General features: G+C 41.9%; 1 protein-coding gene across 1 annotated transcript in view; it reads left to right on the plus strand.

Annotated features, from left to right (window-relative positions):
* The window catches only part of NUP210 (nucleoporin 210kDa), a 148,948-nt gene that overhangs the window by 34,810 nt on the left and 94,889 nt on the right, over window positions 1-19,249 (plus strand). Inside the window, exons 7-12 of the mRNA XM_015428914.1 lie at window positions 2,175-2,343; window positions 3,071-3,138; window positions 4,118-4,224; window positions 5,349-5,489; window positions 7,963-8,100; window positions 17,654-17,809. Coding sequence (XP_015284400.1) covers window positions 2,175-2,343; window positions 3,071-3,138; window positions 4,118-4,224; window positions 5,349-5,489; window positions 7,963-8,100; window positions 17,654-17,809 — 779 coding nt within the window. The remainder of the gene's footprint in view (window positions 1-2,174; window positions 2,344-3,070; window positions 3,139-4,117; window positions 4,225-5,348; window positions 5,490-7,962; window positions 8,101-17,653; window positions 17,810-19,249) is intronic.

Raw genomic sequence — 19,249 nt, forward strand, 5'->3', positions numbered from 1 at the left:
GTAATTGTGGAAACTAGATTATACGCCTGAAAATGTGAAAAACGCTAAACACTTACGCATACCCTAATTTATGGAACTGGCAGAAATATTGTGAATCACAAATGAAATTGAAGTAAATGCCTTTAGTAACAATGATAATTTTAAAGAAATGGAAATGAAGCTAAACAGGAAATGAAGATAAACAGGTGTCAGAGGTAGCTGGGGTGCGTTTCATTAGCTTTGTCTGGTGAGCCAGCTGCAGCCCTTCCTGGATAAGAAAGATCTTGCCACTGTGAAGTGTGCCCTGGTAGCATCTAGATTAGATTACTGTAATGTACTCTGCATAGGGCTGCCCTTGAAGACTCTTCAGGAGCTACAATTGGTACAGAAGAAGAGAAGAGATTGGATTTATACCCCGCCCTTCAATACCCAAAGGTGTCTCAGAGCAGCTTACAAACTCCTTTCCCTTCCCCTCCCCACAGCAGATACCCTGTGAGGTAGGTGGGGCTGAGAGAGCTCTGACAGGAACTCCTACAAGAACAGCTCTTATCAGAGCTATGGCTTGCCCAAGGTCATCCAGCCAGGTGCAAGTGGAGGAGTGGGGAATCAAACACGGTTCTCCCAGATTAGAGTCCGCGCACTTAACCATTACACCAAACTGGCACAGAATGCTGTGGCCAGAATGTTGACTGGAGTAAGGACAGTATCATTCCAATTGTTTCCATCTACACTGGTTTCTATTTATTTTCACACTCAGTTCAAGGTGCTGGCATTAACCTTTAGAGTCCTATATAGTTTGGGGCCAACATACCTGAAAGATTTCTTCCATATGAGCCTACCTGTCCACTCTGTCACCTTTGGAGACCCTGCTTCAGGTGCCCCTGCTATCTGAGGCTGGATGGGTGGCAACTCTAGAAAGGGTGTGCTGCCAAACATTGTGGCAACCAAACATTTGAAACTCCCTGTCCAGGGATATTTGTCTGTCTCCCTCTTTTATCGTCTTATGCCAGAAGGTGAAGACTTTTTTTATTAGCATACCCCCAGTAACTCTTATTGGCCCTCCTCCCTGGTTCTGTTGTTTTTGTATGTTGTTCAGTTGCACAGTCGAGTCCGACTCTTCGCGACCACATCACACCAGGCCCTCCTGTCTTCCATCGTGCTCTGGAGTTTGCTTAATGTTATGTTCGTTGCATCGATAACTGTCACCATCTTATCCTTTGCCGTAACAACATAACAACCACCCATGACCGGAACTAAATCAGCAGATTGGGACCACATGCAGGCTATACAGGACTTTCTGCACACTTGGGGGACTTCCCAGATGTTCAGGAAAATCTGAAAACTACAAAAAATATATGGGGGCTTAAACCCCTCAAAAAGTACAGTGCAAGCACACAGAACACACTTTGTCAGCGGTGTGGTGCCAGGGAGCTGTGCTGGGTCCAGAGGTGGTGGCTGCAAAGCCCTGGGCTCTACACTGGGCCCAGCGGTGGCGGTGGTGCCTACACATCCCAGGGCTCTGCAGTATCTGTGCAGCCTGGGAGAAGCACCAGGCATGCTGCTGTTGCAGCCAAGGAGATGCACCGGCCATGCTGCTGCAGCTCAGGAACTGCACTGGGCATGCTGGTGGTGGTGGTGGTGGTGCAGCCTGGGAGTCATGCCAGGTCTGCAGGCAGCTGAGGCATAGAACTGGAAGTTGTGCTACTTGTAGGCCTGGCTAGAAAGGGAGGGGGTTGAGGGAATCCCCCCCCCCACAAGTATTGTGGGGCTACATTTGTTTTATATATATCTTATTTGAAATGCTGATTTAATGTTTCAATGATTGCTGCCTTGGGGACCCTATTTGGGTGTAAAGGTGACATAGAATTGTTTTAAACAATTTTTTTTTAAAAAAGGTCTTGGGTTCAGCTTTTCGGTAGTCCTTTAAAAAAACTGAATTCCATTATACTACTCGTGTCTTATAAGCATTTTTGTCATTTTACCTGAGTACTTATGCTTAAGAAAACATCCAAGCTAAGTGAAGCGTTTAACTAAGTTTTGTTGGTTTTTGGTTTTTGTTAAAATGTTCTTAAATATGTGCTGGGCACTCTAATTTATCAGTGGTTGTGGTGTTATTGTTGTGTGAATCACCAGGATCCAAATAGTGATACCTTATAGTTGTTTCTGGTTGTTGTGCTTTCTTACTTTATATACAGAATTAATGATGCCTTCTGATCAGTACGAACTGCGACTTCAGAACCACACATTCAGCCCTGAGGGAGATACAGCCTGGCCCATTGCCAAGCTGGATCAGGCAACATCCACGGTTACTGCATTGCAGCGGGGACAGACTAACATCGTACTTGACCACAAAAATATCCTTCTGTATTGTGTTATTCAGAACAACAGATTTCTGACTTCAGCCTAATAGCTGAATAAATTTAATATTCTGATTCATGCAGTAGTCTATGAACTACTCACCTCGTGTTCAGAGACCTCTTGGTGATTGTTCTATCAACTGCCAAAAGTAGTGTCCACCCAGTAGCATGCTGCCTAGTAACAGCTAGCTTCTTCAGATAACAGAAAGCAACATGCAGGTCTCTGTGACTTTCTTATTCCTCTCTGCCATTAGAAGAAGCTGGACAAGTCAATGTAAGAGGCCTGTATCCAGCCTAAAGAGCCTTCCTCCAGCTTCAGTGTCTCTTATGCCAGCAGCATAACATAAATTGGAGAAAGGCTCCTTAGGGTGGAAGACGACTTCAGACTTTGTTGAGTTTAGTCATAGGATACAGACCAGTGGCATTGAGAGCGGCTGCAAGGGAACCTGGAGAATGCCTGTATTGACAAGTTTAACAGCTACTGCTACAGTCACCTGGAGGCCTCTTCTCTGTGAATTAGACCACAGTGGCTATGAACAATATGACATGGCCTCACAAGTGAATATTGCCTTAAGTGCAGTATTGCTATTTGTTTTCTTTATTTTAATTCCTTCACTTTGACAAGTATGAAAAAATGTCATGAATTTTATTTAAACTTAAAAAAAGACCTTTAAACTAAACTTCTGGGTCTTCTAATCTTTATTGGAATAGTTGTTCCTTGACTGATTTCCAAGCATTAGTATGCAGGGTGCTTCTAAATTACCAAATGGTAGTATTTATGTTGTGGACCCAGGATACTTAGGTTAGTATTGCATGTTTAGTGTTAAATTGTCAGTTTTTCTTGTTTACTTTGGAAAAAAATATTTAAATACCACATGTAATTCTAACAATAGTAGTTAAATACTAAATTGTCAGTTTTTCTTGTTTACTTTGGGGAAAAATATTTAAATACCACGTGTAATTCTAACAATAGTAGTTAAATAAAATAACTTCATATATAAATTTATACAATAGTAAAATGATATGTTGTTTATGTGTGGAGCTGCGGTGGCTCAAGTGGTTAAGACGTTGAACTGCAGGCTGTGGAAGGTCGGTAGTTCAGCAGTTTGAGACCTGAGTGTGCCGCATGACGGAGTGAGCTCCCGTCTCTAGTTTCAGCTCCTGCCAACCTAGCAGTTCGAAAGCAAGAAATTGCAAGTAGATAAATAGGTACCACTTCAGTGGGAAGGTAACAGCGTTCCGTGCACCTTGGTGTTTAGTCATCCCGGCCACATGACCACGGAAACGTCTTCAGACAGCGCTCACTCTTCGGCTTTGAAACGGAGATGAGCACCGCAACCCTAGAGTCGGATTCGACTGGCTTTCGAGCAAGGGAACCTTTACCTTTACTTTAAAATGATATGTAAGTCATATAATGCCAAGTGTATGGGGGGTAGTCTTGAAATCTGCATGACCAAAATTACATTCTCATACTTAAGACTTCTGCATGCCTAGTACCCTGAGCATTTCATTGTTAAATAAGTTTCTTTACTTCCCCATGCTCTGAAGTCCCTTTTCCCCTTTTGCAACTAGTTAGTTAGGAATGTGAAATAAGTACCTGTCGTTTGAATAACTGATTTTCATCAAGTAATTTGATAATCTGCAGAATTTTCTTACTAAGCCAAAATCTAAGCCTACATAAATGTTAGAATTCTCTTTTCAACAGTACTGTAGGGGTTTTTTGTAGTACTCTAATGCTTGCTAATAAGATATGTGCTTCTCAATGCATTCTTGCTGTATAGGATTTTCAATTCACCCTGGGGACAGATGGGTCCTGGAAACAGAAAGGCTGTATGAAATAACAATTGAAGTATATGATAAATCTGGTAATAAGGTGTATTTGTCGGATGTAAGTAAAATACAGGTATATGGTTTCTTATAAATGCTTTAAAGCATGTGTGCTTAATTAAAATGTCATATATTGAAGGATTTAAGTTGCCACATTCTTCTCATTTTTTCACTTACCCTGTCTTGTAAATTATGTAAATAGGTATTCCTTTGTGTGTCAAACTACTGTTTAAAAGAACAAAAATAGGGCAAGTAAAAAGATGCTACCATGGTTGAAATGCAGTCAGGTCAAAATTGTGATTTATTACTGACTTTTAAGTGTTAAGATTAAAGCTGATTTAATTCCTTGAAATGTGAGTAGTCATTTATTACTGACTTTTAAGTGTTAAGATTAAAGCTGATTTAATTCCTTGAAATGTGAGTAGTCAAAATTAACTTTTTAAAGTATTTGTATTTATATTTTAATTACTAAGCAATAACCTAAGTTGAAACTGGAATTTATATATTGGAGAGTGAATTTATATGGGTCCCAGTTGTGCACTTTAAAAGGTAGCAGTGGACTAGCCAAACATTATGATCCACTCTTAAGCAAGGGAACTACACTCTGGTTACCCTTAATGAGAATCTGGGAAGAACTTTTGATATTCCAGTTTTTATATTTGCCAGTAGGTTTTGTTGATTTAACATTTATTACAGGGCTTTTTCAAGCTAGAGCTCTTAATTGGCATCACAGTATGGCTACATCGGAGAGCTTAGGAAGGAAGGAATTAATTAATTCAGTTTGGCTGTTTGGTTTTTATGTTTATTGTCTTGCCACTTAGGTGCAGATTTTTTTATTAGATGCAGAGTATATATTATAGAAGTATAGAGGTAAAAAACCAAATTGGTTGCTGGAAGCTTCAAAAGGTACCCATTCCAGGTTAGTTCTCTAAACTAGCATAGTTTGAATGGGTTCCCTTCCATCGTGTTTTCATTTGGTGCTCAGTTGCTGCTGGTCACGTTCTTCAGCAGCGTTGTGACCAATTAAAATCTCAGTGTTCCTTTGTACCAAAACAAGAAGAGTAATGCATGATCTAAAAGTGACAGGAACACTATTTCAAATGGTTCCATATCACAACATCAGAAATACCGAATATATATTTTCAGTAAGATATTCAGTAATCACACTTGCCTATTTAATTTCAGAATGTCAGGATTGATACATACTTTGCAAAAGAATACTTCACAGTTCTGCAGTCCTCTCTGAATGGATCGTATCACCATGTGAAAGCAATAAGGGAAGGCCAAACTATTATTACTGCTTCATTAACATCTATTGTGGATCAGGTATGTCTGCTTAAAGAAAAACCCGTTTCAGATATGAAGCATTTTATCTGAAGTAGAAAATTGAAAATATAGTAGCTGGAGGTTCAAAGCAGATAATAAATATTTGCAGACTTCAGCAAAACTGGATAATATACTACACTTCAATTATAAACACATTTATTTCAATGAGATTTACTTATAGGTAATTGTCTTTACATGTTTGTGACCCATTCGTAAATTATTTTGGAACTAATGGAACATTTTCAAGCCAATGAATTTATGGCTGATTTGTAAAAGTCCTGCTCAGATCACCATGACGTATTTTTAAGTGGTGTATTCACTAATGTAGTAAAGCTTTTCTGGAACTGTGTTGCTGTAGGCTGCACTAAAGATTGCATGTCTGAAAGTTCCATCAGTGATAAAATAAAATTCCACTGTTCACACAGAAAATAATGTGTCTAGGAGAAAGCTGGACTGATAAAGGTAAGGAGATATGAAACAGTAATAGTAATCTATAATATTCTTGTAATGAACTGATGAAACATTAGGACAGCACAGAGTTCCAGTGTGCTCCCACAGCCTGCGTCTGTAGGTTAGATCCAGATTCCTTTCCTATTATTTATTAGCTCATTTGACCAAAGGTCTCAACCTTAAACCACAGCAAAGTTAAGAATTATAACAACATAAAATATTGCATAAAACAATTAAAACAGATCCAAAGATACATTATATAATCATCAAGAACCATCACAAGATTACAAATATCGCAAAATAGGAGACTTTAGATACGTATTAAAATAGAAAATAAAATATCCCAATAGGATAAATAAACATGAACAATATATGAGTGAAATAAAATAAACTTTCTGCTAAAATCTCCGGAATCTGGAATTAATGATACATTAAGAGCCCATTAGATCATATAGACTAGGCCATCATTTCATTTATAGCTAACAGGCACATTCTTTGGTGTTTAAGAGAGATCACGACTGTCAGGTATTTTGCAACACAGCGGGTTATTTCTGGATCAGAATCTGCCAATAGTGGAGATACCACCCAGGGTTCCAGAGGAAGTTGATATTTAAACAGAATCGGGGTAATTCAGAGGGACCTGGGGACTGTTCATAGATGGCAGAATAGTAAAAGATGTTCAAGTGTCTCTATTGCTCCAGAAGCACAATTGCATAACCTGTACAAATATGGCATTTTTGCAAAGCAACCCTTTTGCTCTGCAGTCAGAAAACTGTTTAATCTAGCAAGCATAAAGTCATGTCTATCACTGGGGATTGAAAGGAATCTCACATATGGAGGTAGGATCGTGGGGAGAAGAATCCCTAATGCAAGGGGGTTAGGGCCAGATTTAAATTTTCTGTCAGTGGAACACTGTTTCTCCCCCTCCCACTGCAGCCCACTGATCTCTACAGAATGCTGTGGGGTAGCAGACCCTGAGTAATAGCTGGAGGATGGTCTGCAGTGGGAGGAGTAATTAGTTGAAATTGTCATCTTACTATAGATCCCACTCATTGGTTCTCAGACACCTTGCTAACAATTTACCTCATGAAATAAAGTAGCACTTCAAGTGCTGCAGATCTTTCAAGACAGGTCCAAACAATCTGAGATGCTTGTCAGCTGATTTACTTGGATAATGATAATGAACACTGTTTCTTAGTTAGGAATGAAGATGTTTTTACAGCATAGGGAAGAATGTCTGGTTTAGAAGAAAGTGGTTTTGTGTAACAGTGTATTTTTAGTATGGAATTAGTAAAAAATGCCATCTCCTGAGCACAAATATGTAGCAGTCTTTCCTTGTAATATGTGTATTCCTGGTGGCTTGAAGTGCAGTGACCCAATCACAGTGTGGAAAATAAGTAAATAAAAAGAATTTGGTAGATTTTTCTTCTGAATAAAACTTTATAGGATTATATTTTGTACCCACAATATTGTGTGGTAAAATGAGCTTTTACAGGCTTTCCAGTTTTACCCTGGTGAGGGAAGTACTGGGCTAATCAGGGTCCTAAGCTGCTATGCCTCAGTAAGGGTATTTCTTTTGCAAATACTGTGTGCATTTACATGAAAGTAAACTCCATTAAGCACAGTGGTATTTATTCTGATTAAACATGCACAGGATTGCACTGTTCTTCTTCCAGCCTATTTCTATCATCTGAATGGGGGATGGGATCTTTTCAGATTCTACCACTGGGAGTGGCAAATTTAAAGTTTGGTTCTTCTAGAAGTGACATTGTTTCCTTGACATTTAAGTTTTTTTTAAAAAGATTGTGTGGTTCATCAGGCCTCTCCTCTTGCTTCCTATCATCCTTCCTTTTAGCACAAGGAAAATGTTTTGGAAGCAAGCCTGCCATGACAATTATATATATATCCAGAAACAAGGTCTTTTTCCTCCCCTTTAATTACCTTGTAAATTTCTAATATCCTAGACAGTATCCTTTAAAATTTGAACAATGTGTAATGATTGCATGCTACTTATTTTTGATAGGATGGAGGTGTGCACACATTACCTGTTCCTGTACTAAACCAGCAAGAAATAGACATTTATGTCCCCATTGCCCTTTCACCAAACATTTTGACATTTCCGTGGCAGCCAAGAGCAGGAGCCTATCAGTACACAATAAAGGTAAGTGTTAAGAGCCACTTAAATGCAGAAAACAGTCAAGTTTCGCTATTAGGTGCCTTGTGATTCTTATTAAATTTTGAAGCTGCTATCATATTTCCGAAGCTGCTATCATATTTCCGTTAGAAACTGCAATTTTTTTACAGTTTTGCAGCAGGTGGGTGCCTGCTGTTTTAAACGCTGCATTTTGTTTTATGGCTCACACTTATAATTCAGGAGCCTTCCTCTAAACGAAGTATGATTGCAGAACACAACCTGTGCTAGCAGAAATTGACAAAGAGAAAACAGATAAAAATGCTTGTGGTTTGATGCATCCAGGTTCCATAAGTTAGCAGCTGCATTGACTGCCAAGAATACGTTTGGGAAAGAATGAGCATGGCCCCTAGAGCACAGCATTGACATACTTCACTTCCTCTGTTTCATTCACTAGAGCAATAACGTTGTTATTGGAAGGCAAAGGCCATAGCATTATTTATGGTAGATCTTCCAACCATGACTTTTCTCCTGCACTTTTCATGCTTCCTTCATTTCCAAAGAATAAGTTTAACCGGAACCATCTTTTGATTAAACTTTTTTGAGGAAAAAACAAACTGCTAGTCCAGGAAGGTTTTGTTGGTTTACATATATATTTTTACAAGTAGTATGAATTTGTTGAAACCTTTGATAGTGTTTACAAAAGTGTTCAGCTCTTTATAAAAATGCTTTTTCACAAAAAGAGAAATATGTAGTAAACATACCTATAAAAATCAGAAAAAATACTTTATGGTCTTTTCTTGTAAAACTGTATAGATAAAAGTCAAATAAAAATAAAGCTAATTTATCTCATAGGAATAATACTGTTTACATTTTGAAGTTAATGGTATGCATTCTTTTCCAACTCAAGTCAAAATTGAAAGAATAGTTTCTTCTAAGTGGTTTCCCCAAATTTGTAGCAACATTCTCCTCTATCCGTACATAGCTGCAGGGTGTGAATTTTAAGGACACATTCAAAAATAGATGTATCTATGTATAAGGAAAGGTCCAGTGGGTTGGGGATGTGACTTAGCAGTAGAGCACATGCTTTGTATGCAGAACGCTCCAAGTTCAATAACTGGTATTTCCAGTCAAAGGTATTAGGAGCCGCAAAAGACTTCTCTGCCCGAGACCCTGATGAGTCCTGCCACTAGATAGCAATAATGAACTGTATGAACGAATACTCTGAGTTATGATAAGGCAGATTCATGTGTTCATAAAGGTCCTGTATGGTTCTTGAATTCACAAAGTTTACATTACTATTCATTACCTACTATGGTTCATAATATGCCCTTTTCATATAACTCATCTTTCAGTGCCATCACAGCAACAGTATTTTCTGTGCTAAATACTATCTCTGTATAATAATCCTCTTAGCGTATTGGCCGTTTCCAGCTCTCCCATTGGCTGTGCAATACGCTCCATCAGCCATTGGCCCGCTAGCCGCCACTCAAGAGTACTCGCGTGCCATTGGCTAGATGCTGGGTCTGCTCCTCTTCCCCACCCACTCATACTTCAGCCACTGTTCCCTGTCAGAATAACTTTTAAACAGCTGTCTCTCCTGACAAATACACTTCTCCTGCTTGGCTCCTCTGTGGGACTAACTTTTCCCTTAGTGGCTGTTGGTAGGCAACCAAGCTTGGTTCTGTCAATAAAAAGACAAAGGAAGGAAACCCTTCCAGGCCTTTGTGAGGAACTCATTGGAGCCAGTCCTGACTAGGGTTGCCAGTTCCAGGTTGGGAAATTCCTGGATATTCTGTGTCTAAGGAAGCCAGAGTTTGGGGAGGAGAGAGGCCTCAGCTGAACAGAATGCCATAGAGTCTACCCTCCAAAGCAGTTATTTTCTCCAGGGGGGTGGGGTGGAGAGAGATCTGTTATTTGGAGTTCAGTTGTGCTACCCAGCTACCTTTAGGCTCCACCTGGAGGTTGGCTACCCTAGGCATAGCAGTTAGGCTTCAGAGCAGGGTCTGCCAGACCCAGGTTCTTGCTGTGGAAGCTGTGATTTCAGACTAGTCACAGACTTTCAGTGTAACCCCCTCCCCCGCCCACTGCCAACTTGGCCACTTTCCTATCAGAACAAACTGTGAAAATGGCTCTCTCCTGCTTATCTCCGCCATAGCTGGCTGGCTACCGAGGCGGGCCAGTGGCTGTCAAATCATTCTCTTCAACCCCCTGCTGTGTGGCTGACTTTCCCCTAGGGTTGCCAATCTCCAGGTGGGACCTGGAGACCTCACACTGTTACAGTTGATCTCCAGATGACAGAGATCAGTTCCCCTGGAGAAAATGGCTGCTTTGGAGGCTAGACCCTATGGCATTATACCCTGCTGAGTCCTTCCACCCCCCCCCCAGTGCTGCCCTCCACAGGATCCACCTCCCAAATCTCCAGGTATTTCCCTAATCAGAGCTGGCAGCTGTCCTTTCTCCTGAGTGCCTGTTGCTAGGCAACCAGGTTCTGTCAGTAAAAGGCCCTTTCCACACCTATTTTGGCCTGTCATGATCTGGGCTGTGCCACCAGAGGCCTACTAGGCCCAGGGAGCCTGGCTAGCAGTAAGGGAGACTGGGCTTACAAACCCCAGAAGGCCTTTATAAGTTTTGGCGCCGATTTTGACCAATAGGGAAGAAGAGGGCTGGGGAATATAGGAACTGGTACAAGAGGGAAAGCTGTTCTTCTTCCCAAGGAACAGAGCCTTAAGGGACTGAGGCTGCTGTGGGGAAGAAACCTTCATCCTGAGGGGAGGGTGAGTAGTCTAAGGTCACTGGATAGTGATCTAGGGACAGTATATATCTAGATGCATTAGGGCATTTGATTTCTTTTCACTCACTTATTGTTATTATTCTGTACCTTGTTTGTTTGACCTCCTATAAAATAAACTATTTTCATTGTTCACTCTGCCTGGTCCTCATGTCTATTATTCGGCCAAAAGGGAGGACTAAAGGCCTGGGAGGGTGCTCTGGGCCTACTCAGAGGAGCCTGGAACCAGAGTGGGGGCTTCGGAGCACAGTAAAGGCTGCAGGCGGGGGGGAGACGGAAAGCCGAAGAGTGAGGGGCAGATAACAGCAGGTACTCCACCCTCCAAACCAGCCATTCCCTTCTGGGGAACCATTGTTGCCAATCTCCAGCTGAGGGCTGGTGATCACTCAGAATTACAACTGCTCTCTAGAAGGGAGGGGGGAGGAGATGGAAAGCTGAAGTCAAAGGGCAGATAAAGGTAGATTGATGGTTGGCTGGGAGGGAGATAGTGTTGCCAACTCCAGGTTGGAAAATTCCTTGGGACTTGAGGGGTGGAGCCTGGAGAGGGTGAGGTTAGAGGAGGGGTGGGACCTCAGGTACAATGCCATAGACTCCACCCTCCAAACCAACCATTTCCTCCTGCGGAACCATTGTTGCCAGTGTCCAGGTGGGGGCTGGAGGTCACTCAAAATTACAACTGCTCTTCAGGTAGCAGAGATCAGTTCCTCTGGAGAAAATGGTGGACTCTGTGTCATTATACCCTGCTGAGGTTGCCACAACAAATTGATGCTGAGTTCTCAAGGCCGGGGCACTCTCCCAAAGCCTCTTTCTAGAGCTCGCTGTATTTATTTCCACAATGGGCCTTATTCCTAGTTTGTAATAATTGGTAAGATAAGGCTACAGTCCTATGTGCACATACCTGAGAGCAAGCACGATTGACCACAGTGGAACTTACTTCTGAGTAAACATCCATAAAATTGTGCTGCATAGTGGACTGATTCCCTTCACTAAAGCACAGAGTTAACACTATGTTTCTTACCCTGTGCATCAGTTGCACAAATGTTCTAGGTGTATCTTAAGGATTGCCTACTCCCATATAAATGTACCCATCCATTCTGGTAATCTTCAGAGGCCCTGCTTCAGGTGCCCCTGCCATCTGAGGTTAGATGGGTGGCAATCGAAGAAAGAGCTTTATTGGTCATGACACAAACTTTGGAACTTTACCTCCAGGGAGATTCACATGTCTCCTGTCATCATCTTCCACCAGTGGGTGAAGACCTTTTTTGTTTGGTTTGGTGTTCCCCCACTAATTGTTATTGGCCCTCCTCCCTTATTGCATTATGATGTGTATTTGTATGTTTTAGTCAATTGTTTGAAAATTTTATGTATAGTTATATTTTAAATGCTGTTTCAATGCCCTGATGTTTTAATGTTGAAATGTTTTGATGTTTGCCTCCTTGGTGACCCTATTGGGGGTGGAAAGGCGGCATGGAAATGTTTTAAATCAATCAATAAATATTTATGTTTACTTCCTCTGTAACAAGCTTCAATCCATCTCCTGAATTAAAGCACTTGCTTGAGGTAAAAGTCACATTCTAAGTTCTGATCTCTTGAGCAGTCCCTTCCTAATACTTTATTGTAACAAATGCTTTGAAGAACCAAACAGGATTTTCTCCCCTTTAGAAAGCCTCCCACTCCCACTTGTATAGTTACCAAGCGACCATTGCTGGATCAAGAATGATACCATGGTAATAACAAATGGAAAGTTAATTGTCTTGATCCACAGAAATTATATACCTGCATTGACTGAAATATGTACGTGGGCAGATCTGCTAATTCATTGAACCATAAAACTGAAATGTCTGTAAAATGTCTCTGACATTTTATATGATAAATCTGAATCACTCTGAAAAATCAGGCCGTTTAACGTTGCCTTGTATTAAAGTTTGCGAGAGGAAATGAAGTATCTTGCTCTATTTCTGTACTATTTATAATAATATTTGATTCACAAGCTACCTGCAGGATCCTTCTGGGTGTTGCATGCCATCAAGTCACTTACAACTTATGGCGCCCTATGAATTAATGACCTCCAAAAAGTCCTATGATTAACAGCTTTGCTCAGGTCTTTCAAACTGAAGGGTGAGGCTTTATCTTTTTAGGCTCTTTATGCTACAGAAATTAGCTGATGCTAAACTAAGCAAATGCATTGCTGTAAAGCTTCCTGCATGAACGGCATAGTATGGGAGGGCCATGGCTCAGTGATAGTACATCTGCTTGACATGTAGAAGGTCCCAGGTTCAATCTGCAGCATCTGCAGTTTAAAAAATCTGGCAGTAGGTGATGTGAAAGACCTCTCCATAAGATCCTGGAGAGCCACTCCCAGTCTGAGTAGACAATACGGACCTTTATGGACCAAAGGTCTGATTCAGTTTAAGTACTCCACTTCATATGTTCACCTGTATTAATAGATTTAGGATATATTTGAGTTATTTAATGGATTAATAAGAGAAAAATGTTTAATTAAAATTTTTTAAAAGTAATGCCTTTCCCCTTCATGCCGCTCCCCCCCCCGCTTTCTTCAACATGCTAGTTTTAAAAATAATTCTGTATGCCTTCTCAGTGTATGCAGCTCTCCACAAGATACCCAGGAGGAAATTTAGCATACAGGAGCACTGCAGAGAGGGTGGATGGATATGATTCAGAATTGTGCCATTAGTGTTTTTCTCTTTCCCATAATTAATTACACAGATTAGATTTACATTGCCAGTTTTTTTCTTATGGTGGTGGGGAAGATGTATGTCAAGATTTTATGTGACTACAGAGCTGAAGCAGATGATGTGCATCTTTGGTATCTATAGCATACCAAGATATCTTGCTGCTCAGTGCATGAGGTCATTCATCAAAGTCTCAGGCTATGAAAGTATAATTTTGGTTTTTGTGTTTAGTCCACAAAAATAAAGCTAAACTTCCGAAAAAGTTCTCGAACATCTTCTGTAGGCTGCTGAGGTTTGATTTCAGGAAAGGACTTGGACCTGAAGATACATAAATTGAATCTTTAAAGAGTCTGACAAAGACTGTAATGTGCGAAAGTGGTACAGACCTCTGTGAGTCTCATGGTAAATAAAAGTACTCTTCATTGTTGTCAGTCACCGACTTCTGATGAGTTTCTGGAGCCATGAATATACACTGCTAACCTCCCCTTAAGGCTAAAAATAAAGACACAATGACAGCAAGAAATCAATTTTCACTCTTTTCTTTGCCCCCTTTTGCCATTTATACTTTGCAGCAATTCCCATTGGTAGAAAACACTTTCAGCAGTACACAGGTTAGCTGTACTGAGACTTAAAATCATTCAGTTGTCTGTCTTTGGCTTTCAGTAACAGGAAATTAATCAGCGTCCTAAAAAATACAGCAATTCTATAAGCTGAGCCTCTTGTGTGCTGACTTGTGAAATGATATGCTGACTACAGGCACTATTAATCACTGAGATATGTCCAAGTATCAAAATTTTTGCAGAGGGATAAGCAATAGGAGTGAAGTGGGTGGCAGTTATAGTAACAGACAAAACGTCTATGTGCAAGGGAGTGAGAGAATAAAATGCAGTGAAGGGAGGATAGTTGATGTTTCTGGTATAACAGAATTCTTTCCTCTGTTTCTGACTTGACTAGGGATGCCACAGATTTTTTTTTAACGAACCCACTGGTTTGCAGCCGAACATACCCTTTTCTCCATTCACAGTCAGACCATAAGCCAATAAAGGATGTGTTCAGCTCTAATCAAGCAACATCTGCTGAAAGAGGTGGTAGCTGCCTGTTAATCAGAAGGCAACTCCCATCTGATCTGGGTATCAGATGGGAGTTGGTTTATGCTCCTCTACTACTTCCCTAGCCTTCTTATGCTGGAACACAGGAAGGCTGTGTGTGGGTGTGGAGGGAGGAATCAGAAGTTAACTCACAGCTGATGGGGGATAAGCTGGAAATGGGCTTTTGATCCCCCTCCCCTCAGAAAAATTGCTCTACTGTGGTCCCGTTCACACGCGGCTATTTGGTCCGGGAGCGGGACAGTTCGGGGCCGGATCAAACCGGCGCGATCACACCACCACATCTGGGAAGCGTCTTGCTTCCGTGGCCGAACTGTCCCTTTCCCGGGATAAGCCGCACCAAACTAAACCACCTATCTAGGTGGTTTAAAGGGAAGTGGCGCGGCAACTGGGGCGTTTGATCGCCGCCGCTTCCCTGCGCCGGCTCAACCCCGGCCCGGATCCGAACTGCGCATGCCCGGACATGCGCAGTTCGGCCGGCCCCCGGGTAGGGCGTGTTTTCTCCCCGGCGTTTGATCGCGCCGGGGAGAAAAGGCGGCGCGGCCGGGGGATCCGTGAGATCCCGCCGCGCCGTGTCAACATTGGCGCGGCTTTTAAAAGCCGCGCCTTCAAGCGCCTTTTCCCCTGCGTGTGGCAGGGGCCTGTGATGTGGGAGATCAGAAGAGATTAGCTTCTGTTCTCCCATTGCAATTGAAAGAAGAGACATGGATTGTTTCTTTACCTTCCCTCCAGGCTGAGGGGAAAGAAACCAAAGCAACTTTTCTGAGCTCTCCATTGCAACAGAGAAAGGAGAGGAGAGTGTTTGTCTTCCATCTCCTCCAAGCTGAGTGGGAGGACATAAACAATGCTTCTAATCTCTCCATTGCAGAAGAGCAGAATCTTTTCTATGCAGCCCAAGCTGACAGGTTGGGGTAGGAAGAAGAAATGTGGTCTGTTTCTTGTATCCTAGCTCAACTGTGAAGAAAAAGAGTGATCTTCTCTCTACAGTCCATGCTTGACAGCATGGGATACGGATAAGAGAATGGGAGTCATCTGGGTTTCTGATCACCATCCCAATTTGCTGCATGTCAGAAAGTCTGGGACACAGCAAAGCTTTGAAGTTGGGAGATCTGAAGTACCTAACTTCCAGCTGATCCCCATGATCAATGGAAGCCAGTCTTGACCCCCCCCTTGCTGATTACAAAGCAAAAATTTCCTTAGCATGAAATCAGAAGCCAGCTCCTAGCTGATCCCTCATCAAGAGGGAGTTGGCTTGTGATGGTTGTGAATAGCCTGTTCCGGCAAATGAATGTGAACAACCCCATTGATAATTTGGCTACCTTATTGCCACTGGTGAATCAGAAGCTACCTGAATTGGCAGGTGTTTAAGCAACCCTAGATTTGACAGTTCCAGGCTAGAATTGTATTATATACACCAAGTGTTCTTGGAGGATGCTAATATCCTGGATCCTTTCCAGTCTGGTTTTCGTCCTGCCCATGGAATGGAGACTGTGTTGGTCGCATTGGTAGATGATCTCCGGAGACATCTGGATCGAGGCAGATTGATGCTGCTGATTCTCCTTGATCTGTCAGCAGCATTTGATACAGTCAACCATGAGTTGTTGACCCACCACCTCGCTGATGTGGGGATATGGGAACTAGCCTTACACTGGTTGGCCTCCTTTCTCCAAAGTTGGAGATAGAGGGTGGTGCTGGGGGGGGGAGTTGTCTCGGTGACAACGACTTGAATGTGGGGTGCCGCAGGGTGCAATTCTCTCCCCAATGCTGTTCAATATGAGCCCCTTGCCCAGATTATTTGGAGATACCGGCTGGGCTGTCACCTTTATGCTAATGACAACCAGATCTACCTGCTAATGAACGGCTGCCCGGACTCTGCCCCTGAACATCTGGACTGTTGCTGTGGCTTGTTAGTTACAGCAGAGCGGACTGAAGTTGAATCCATCAAAGACGAAGGTCCTGGGCCATGGGGAGCCAGGGTTGGGCATTGGGCTCTCAGCCTTTGGTGGGGCCCAGTTGGTGCTGGCACCAAAGGTAAAGAGCCTGGGAGTGTTCCTGGATACCTCATTGTCTTTGGAGGCTCAGGTCACTGCCACAGCCAGATCAACCCTTTTCCATCTGAGGCAGGTCAGGCAGGTGGCCCCATATCTTGCCCCTCGTGTCCTGGCTGCAGCGATCCATGCAATGGTCACTTCCAGGCTAGTTTATTGTAATTCTCTCTATGTGGGGCTGCCCTTGACTCTGCTCTGGAAATTGCAGCTGGTGCAGAACGTAGCAGCACAGGTATTGATGTCGCTGCCTGTGTGGGCCCACATCCGCCCGGTGCTGCACAAATTGTACTGGCTGCCTATTGAATACTGGATCCATTTCAAGGTGCTGGTTCTTACCTTTAAAGCCCTATACCTATATGGCCAGGGGCCTGCATATCTTTGAGACCGCCTCTCCCCATATGAGCCCCGGAGGGCATTGTGCTCTACAAATCAACATCTGCTGATGGTCCCTGGCCCTAGGGATATCCGACTTGCCTCAACTAGGGCCAGGGCTTTTTTGGCCTTGGCCCCTGCTCGGTGAAATGAGCTCCCACCAGAAATTAGGGCCCTGCGAGAGCTTCTACAGTTCCTCAGGGCCTGCAAGACAGAGCTCTTCTGCCAGGCCTTCAGTTGAGGCAGCGGGTATCCAATTCAATTGCCTCCCCCCTCCTTCCCCCTATAATTTGCTCTTATGTGTCTGTTGAGGTATAATTTATTTTAGTGTTGTACTTATTTTATTGTATTTATTGTATGTATTTTGTTATTCTGTTTTTATGATGTACATCCACACTCAGCAGATTATTATAGGTTGGAACCCGCCCTGAGCCTGCTTTGCGGGAGGGCGGGATATAAATTGAAGGAAATAAATAAATAAGTATTATAATAGCTAATTGGATGGTATCCATGTCTCAGTGTATTTCTAATAAAATCATATCTGATTGATTTCTTTTTCATTTATGGTTTTAGGCTCAAGGTGGAAGCGGCAACTTCACTTGGTCTACATCTAACCAAAATGTTGCTACAGTGACAGTTAAGGGACTAATGACAACTGGAAATGATATTGGTGTCAGTGTGATACGTGCCAGTGATGTTCAGAACCCATTACACTATGGGGAAATGAAGGTAAACAATATGTACTTTGTTCTTTCTTGCAAGAAGTCCTTATCAGAGGCTGTGGGGAAAAAGCCTCTGTAGCATCAGTAAAGAAGCAGAGAAATTCTTAAACCTTGAACCTTTCTGTGTTTAGGGCATTTTGCTTGCAAGGTTCAGAGCAGACAGGAAGTGTTGGACATTTTTATTTCTCCTCTTCCATGAGAGGGTCTTCCTAGATGAAATATTGATGTTTGTTAAAGAGCAGCTGCCTGAACTAAGCAGATTAATGCTAACTCAAAATATTGTGGAAGCAGTTTTGTATGCATGGTACTGTAACAGGCTATTATTACTCTCACATCCAACTAGAGAATCTGCATTAAACAATTTTGAAAAGGTCTTTGCTTATTCAAACCATTTAGTGGCAGTCTCCAGAATTTATGTATTAAGGGTTGTTTATCAACCTTTAAATCTGGTAATACAAAGAAATAAGTTGTGAGTTCTGTTCTTTGAACTATAACCAGCAAACAGGACCAAAAATACTCAGAGACTTTTTTCTTTTAATGGAAAAAGTCCTCTTTATTATGCAAGACAGTAATAAGTATAGGCATGTGAAAATTACCCCTACAGTTACTGTAAAAATAAGTGCTGAAATTATCAAAGTTCCTAACATTGCTCAGTCATGTTATAGTGAGTAATATTTTTCAGGTTTTTGTCTCACCGCGTTTAGGGATTATCAGCAAACCCAAGTCACACACACCCAGAAATCATGCTTAATCCTCTTCTGAAATTTCCATCCAGTGAAATCTGATTTGCTTATCACAGTAATGCATATCTATACAAAAATGTCAGTCTTATCTTTTTTTCTACATCTTTTCGATCATAATCATGTGATACTATCTAAATAAGTTATTGGTTCCTGACAAATATGAAATAATCAACACAAGTGCAAATGAGCCAATCAGCAGATGCATGTGAGTTACATCTGACAATGCAAGATAAGGCCAATCTTAACTCAACCTCTATTAAAAAGCGATTCATCTAACTTTTCTCTAACTTTTTCAATTAACTGTCAAAGATTAAAATAACTTTAAGCAAACAGATCATTGATAGTTGAAGAGTCCGTGAGCTCTTGGTTAACAAGAGTTAGCATGAGAAATGATGACATAATCAGCTATTACTACAGTATCATACAGCTGAAAAAAGCAGGTTATAATTGAAAAATTCACAAATAATAAGGCAACTATGTTAGGCAGCAGCACTATAATGAAACCGGAATCGAGTAGCACTTTCAAGATTCAAAAGTTTTATTCCAGCATTAGGTTTCATGAGTCAGTTCACTTCATCAGGTGCATGAAGTATATATTCCTAAGGCCAGTCCACAGAAACATAGAGCTGGAAGGTACCTCAAGAGTCATCTAGTCCAACCCCTTGCATAATATGGGAAAATGCACAACTACCTCCCCCCCCAAC

This window comes from Gekko japonicus, unplaced genomic scaffold, assembly GCF_001447785.1.
Source record: "Gekko japonicus isolate JY-2015 unplaced genomic scaffold, Gekko_japonicus_V1.1 scaffold695, whole genome shotgun sequence".
In the NCBI taxonomy this organism is placed as follows: Eukaryota; Metazoa; Chordata; class Lepidosauria; order Squamata; family Gekkonidae; genus Gekko; species Gekko japonicus.